We start from the raw sequence: 6,000 nt of genomic DNA, 5'->3' as shown, positions 1-6,000 counted from the left end.
ATGCAAACAACAAAAAGATAGATTTGGGAAAGGTAAATAATAGATGAACTGGAAGTTAATAAAGGCAAAATGCTATACATAATCCACGGGATCAAAATGTTTTGGTTAAGTACATCAAAAAATGTTTGTGCAACACTTACATTCCAAATTGGATCCTATTTATACTCGAATGCCTCAATCTAGCATCCAAAATATATGTACATACAAATAGGCACCCTAAATAATGAGCTAGCTAGGTTTCGATTAGTAAAAAGAGACCATGTTAAGAAGAGAGACTCGGGTTGCAATTAGGCGTCTTGACAACAATTGTAGGTGACAGTCGATGCCTTCAAGTGTTGCGTCCAAGGCCTCCAGCTTGTTCGGTAGAAGTTGAATAAATTCATGTTTCTTACTTGTACTGCTTCTCAATAGTGCGTCATCAAGGCTTTGCAACTCATTGGCATGTGTATAAGCTTTCCCTTCAGGTAGCACTTTAGCACTGGATAGAAATCTTGAGACGGCTTTCCATCTACATTTTCGGTTCGTCTTCAAAAGCGGCGCAGCCAAGAACTCAAGCAAGAACCGGAAAATAACAGTGTTGCATTCTGCAACTTCCTTAAACACCATGAAGGGACAGCTACATATAATGCTTTCCGCTTGCTTTAGATTAGCCATTGATTCTTTGATGTCCTTTTTCATTTTATTTCTGAATGCAATGTATCTGGCAGTGATGCTTTCAATGCTGCACACTCCGTGTCTCCTAAGATCACACTCTAATTCACTCACGTGCTGTTTAATCCGTGACAAAACATCAGCTGTATTGCTGCAAATGTCCAAGAACTTGACAGATATGTCTAGTAACTCATCTGTCCATTTAATGTTCGTAATTTGGGAGAGATTTGAGTTGAGAAGATCTTCCAAACATTCGTACAAGGCGGTAAGATGAGAGAAGCCACTGAAAATAATCTCTGCTGATGGATTGGATGTCGACTCACATGTACTCTTGAACATATTCAGCAGCTTATCCATTTTATCGGTTCTTGGATGTGATCTGCAAGGCAAGGAAACAGATCGAACAGGTTGTCTAGAATTAACACCCATTCTTATTTGCTTTAAGCTTGTGGTATGTGATACTAACTACCTTCTCTACATACTGCAATTTATATGCAGCTCTCTAAACGTTGGAGATAATTCTTTAATATTATGATTCATGTGCCATATACGTGGAGCCTTACTATCTCTCAGTTTTCATCCTCGTGTATTGCCTAACAGATACGTGGCGAGTCACCATTTCTTATAAGTAGAAGCCAGTTGCATGGAATATCTGATTATTGGACTATGGGATAGTTAATTCAATGCGCATTGGGAAAGCATATGTCATAACTTTTCAGATTTGAAAGATCACTTTACATGCTTTCTGTGCAAGGAGCACGTGAGAGGAAAGTATGGGTATTATTTTATCCAACACTTTATTCCCATTTAATTTCTGCTGGAAGTTAATTGGGGCTGCCATCATGATGTGTCCTTCCTTGTTGCTATACCTGGAGTCACTATATGCCTCCACGAATTGGCCAGCCATAATTATTATGTTTTGTGTCCCTCACTCCATCATGCATATTTGTTAGCGGAAGTCGTTATCGTAATCATCGTTAGTATCATTGAATCTGTGGTCTTGTTTCTGTGTTTGAATATGTGTGTGAACCAACAACAGATAATGCACAAAATAAAATGAATATTTTATTGGATAACAATATCTTGGTAACAATAATTGTTTACAAGGAGAATTCAATATGTTTAAACATATTTAAGGACAATCGGTTGCCTCTCTCATAAACAGATATGAGTCGCTCGTCATATAAATGAGAAGTGCCGATATCATCCATGAGTTGTCTAAGATCAACATTGTGTGGTTACCATCAAGAGAACCACAAATTCTGAATACCATAACACTCTCAATGTTTACTTCTACCATCAAGTCTTTTAAATCAATGGATAATAAGCTCAAAATAAACAATCAGTCAAAAGAAAATAAAGTTAGGACAAGTAATGATGATCATAAGACTGTTTAGCCCGACTATTGTAATGGTGATACTTCTGACAAACGTAATGGTAGCATATTTTATTTATAAACAAACTGACAACTTTATATTATATCAATATACAATGAAAGATGGTTCAAATCAGGTAACCCCGATGCAATAGGCTGATCGTTAGGCGCATACTCTGGCTCCTCCTCGTTGTCAGGAAATATATTGTCGAACCACCACATTTTTCTTTTGCTTTGGATTCTCGAAAGGTGACGGTGAATTTGTGTGTGCATGTATTTGTGTATGTTAACATATGTAACATATATATATATATATATATGTGTGTGTGTGTGTTTAAGTTCATGTGAGAAGTCATATTAGTATGAGAGTGTGAGAAATAAGTCAAACCAATCAGATTTTTTCTTTTCCTTTTCTCATTTAACTAATTATAGAGGCATATTAGTAAAGATCATAATTTTTTATGGTAAGTCTTATTGATTTTGAAGTTTCAAATGACCAAAACAATTATTTCATATCCTATATGTTTGTTAACTTATAAAAAAACATTAGTATCCAAATCATAATTCCGACAGTTGCTCATATAATTATATATTATATTAGTCAAAATAATATATTTTCGTAACTAGTATGTTGTACAGGAATTTTTCAATTTAAGCTTTTGGTTTTTTACTTTTTAATTTCCTTGTATTCTTATTTTTCATCAAATTGTATGTATAAATTATATACGTAGGCCTATGGCTATTCGTGTATCTTGATTCCTTCGATTTATTAATCTAGTGCTTTATCCTACATATGTATTAATAACCCTACACATTATTTTGAGTCGTATTCATATATAGGATCTGTTCACCTGACCAACATAATCTTTATTTTATATCATTCATGTAACATCCTACACATTTAATATTTGAGTCGTACTCATGTGTAGGATTTGTTCACTAGACCAACATTATTTTTTTCATTAGTATTCAGGTAACATCCTACACATGTATAATTTGAGTCGTATTTATGTGTAGGATTTGTTCAACAGACCAACATAAATTTTTTAGTAGTATTCATGTACCATCCTACACATTTATTATTATTCCTACACACATAATAATAATCCTACATATAAATATTTTGAATGTGTAAACTTTTGTCAAACCGCGTAGGTTTAAATATCCATTCGTGTACTTTATAATTCAAAACCTACACAAACACATCACATATACTTACAGTGAATTAAACGATAAAAGTTATTCATACACAATGTCAAAATAGTTGTACACTTGAAGTAACAATAATTAATAACAAACAAAATAAAAAGAAATTTTGTATTTCGTAACATAGTATATTTAGAATGTAAAATATAATAGTTTGTTTTATATTAAAAAAAATGTAGGTAACCTTATCAAAATAGGACACATATTTGGAATGTGGCAGACTAGCATACCACAATTTTAGATAGGTATTAACATATGGACGTTTTCTTAAGCTTCTAAATAATTAAATACTAATATACCCTTTTAACATTAAATACATTAAAAATGGAGCATCAATATTACAAGATTGCTATCTTGAATGTACGCCATAGATCAAACACAATCAAGGGTCAAGATTAACTTCTCACACTTTTCGCACTAATTTCATTTATCCACTGAACCATCCCATATATATATATATATACATATATATATATATACATATATATATATATATATATACATATATATATATATATATTGTGACAATCATCAATTTCAGGTTAACTCCGTTAACCCAACTCCGTCAATTCAAACTTAAGATCACTGAATCTATAACGCACACCTCATTACATTTAAACTAGGGTTTAAATGACGCTTAACACTTACTACATGTGTAGTCTTTCGGGAATTGCACCGAAACGCAAACGAGTTGACGCAAACGATTGGTGAATAAACGAAAAACGTCAAAACAGTAATTATGTGATAATTATGTGTTAGACTTATGTGTTATGTGATAACATGGTTATAAACGTTAACTCAAGATGTAAACAAGTTAGTTTAAGCTAGTTAAGTAATACTTAGAAGTGGAGGGGCCAAAGTGTAACATAGTATTATTATAAATACTAATAATAATAAACCCTAACTATTATTTTCTCTTCTCCCTAAATCCCGATCGGCCTTTCCCCTTGGCTCCTTGGCTGCCGTCACCTATACACACACATACAACCATCAATTTCAACTTTTGATCGAAGATTAAGGTGCTAGGAAGGAATAAACGACTATCCTATGCATCCTTTATACTTGATTTTGATGTTTAATGGGTTAATTGAAAACCCTAGATGGCTGATTTCATGTGTGTATGTAACTAATATGATTGTTGTTGAGTTGATAATGATTTGATAACTAGATTGAATATTGTTACATGTTAATTGTTGTGTCTTTGATTTGAGTTCAAACAAAAACCCTAATCATGTATGTAATGTGTAATTGATGTGCATGGATAGTGATTATGGAGTCTAGAGTGTTATATGAATGCATGATGGTCCATAGATAGTTAATATGTTGAGTTTGGATGCAAACAGTTTCTGGACAGATTGTGTTATTGATGTTTAATTGACTGTAACGAAGTGTAAATGTGAAAATTGGTTAAGATTATTGATACTACAGTAAACTAGGTTTAGTCTAGTTTCTAAAGAATGTAAATTCGCAATTTTTGGACGTGGAAAAGTTAACTTTTATGATTTTACAAAAACGTTGTGCAAAGCTGAGTTGTTAGACCTACTGTTAGGTTGTTTTGTAAATGTTATATCTCATGAACTACGAGACCAATTGGGTTGGTTCCACTTCTGGAAGTTGACCTATTGAGTTAGGAACCTAACCCATGTGGTCTTGCATTTATTGGATTTTTCGTTTAACAGGAATTGCAAATAACATTCTGTTGCGCATGAATTTGACTGTTATGAGTTTGCTATAATGATTTGATGATTGTGAGAAACCTATGTGGAATAAAAATAAAATAAAACATGTTCTGGAAACCTAATACATGTATGCTTTTGTGATGATTTTTGATGAATTAATCGAGATGCTATGATTGGTGGAATAGTACAATCTTTCAAGTAGAATTTCTGTCTCGGTGAAACTAGCTGCTGAGTTTTGTGAAAATGCATGAAACATGATACTTGCTATATAATTGTTATGATTTGACCAAATTGCCCTCATGGGGAATAATGGCTAGTTAATTGTTATGTGTTGACCAAATTGCCCTTACGGGGAGTAATTGCTAGTGATGTACTTTATGAATACATGACACGTAAATAATTGCTTACACATGTAACGTATCACAAATACATTTGTTAAAGTCACACACGATTCACAAACGAAACACGAAACATGTTATGTGCATAGGTATTATGTGCCGGGTCTAGAGACTCGATAATATTCCGACACTTAGAAAAATCTCTTTGTTGTTTTAGAACGCTAGAGAGAGTTTTTCTGTGACGCGCATCTTGGTGATTTAATTTGGGAATTTCTTCGCAAACAGTGAGTTTCACTTTCCCCTTTTAAAACTTTTAAACGCTTTTCACTTGGGGGAGATAAAATACTCCGAAAACGCATTTAAAATTTTGTTAATATAGATTATATATCACTTGTAAAGACTAAGTGGCAAACGCGTTAACTAAAGTCCTTCATTCACATCGAACCGTTTAATATTGGATAATAGCGAGTCATTGTTGAGTAGTACTACTGGGTTTGAAAAACCCCACCCAATGCTAAACTCGACTGGAGGTCGAGCGGGTGTAATCTTGGCTAAACACATACCATGGTCTGGATGACCTGGTGGCAAGGCAAATGATAAACAGTCAGCTTCGGTGTCGAACACTTAGTGATACTTGTTTTATAGGCTAGCTACCTATAGATATATAATTGACATAACACTATCTGGTAACGCAAAACGCTGTAACGCAAAACGCTGAACGCAAACGCTAAACGCTTTATTTTTATATAAC

General features: G+C 33.5%; 1 protein-coding gene and 1 pseudogene across 1 annotated transcript; one reads left to right on the top strand and one right to left on the bottom strand.

Annotated features, from left to right (window-relative positions):
• Positions 1-243: 243 nt before the first annotated feature.
• LOC143586270 (uncharacterized) lies at positions 244-1,080 on the bottom strand. Its single transcript, XM_077067850.1, has one exon. The coding sequence runs from the start codon at positions 1,078-1,080 to the stop codon at positions 244-246; it is 837 nt and encodes a 278-aa protein (XP_076923965.1).
• Positions 1,081-2,142: 1,062 nt separating this feature from the next.
• The window catches only part of LOC143586269 (F-box/FBD/LRR-repeat protein At4g26340-like), a 29,292-nt pseudogene continuing 25,434 nt past the window's right edge, over positions 2,143-6,000 (top strand).

Source organism: Bidens hawaiensis, unplaced genomic scaffold (genome assembly GCF_021521415.1).
Source record: "Bidens hawaiensis isolate Kalapana, Puna unplaced genomic scaffold, B.hawaiensis_p1.1 tig00034596_1, whole genome shotgun sequence".
Lineage (NCBI taxonomy): Eukaryota > Viridiplantae > Streptophyta > Magnoliopsida > Asterales > Asteraceae > Bidens > Bidens hawaiensis.
The sequence above is the reverse complement of the archived record's forward strand: the minus strand, read 5'-3'. Positions and strand labels throughout refer to the sequence as shown.

Coding starts and splice junctions, on each gene's coding strand:
- LOC143586270 (XM_077067850.1), bottom strand. CDS start 1,080: ATGGGTGTTAATTCTAGACAACCTGTTCGATCTGTTTCCTTGCCTTGC.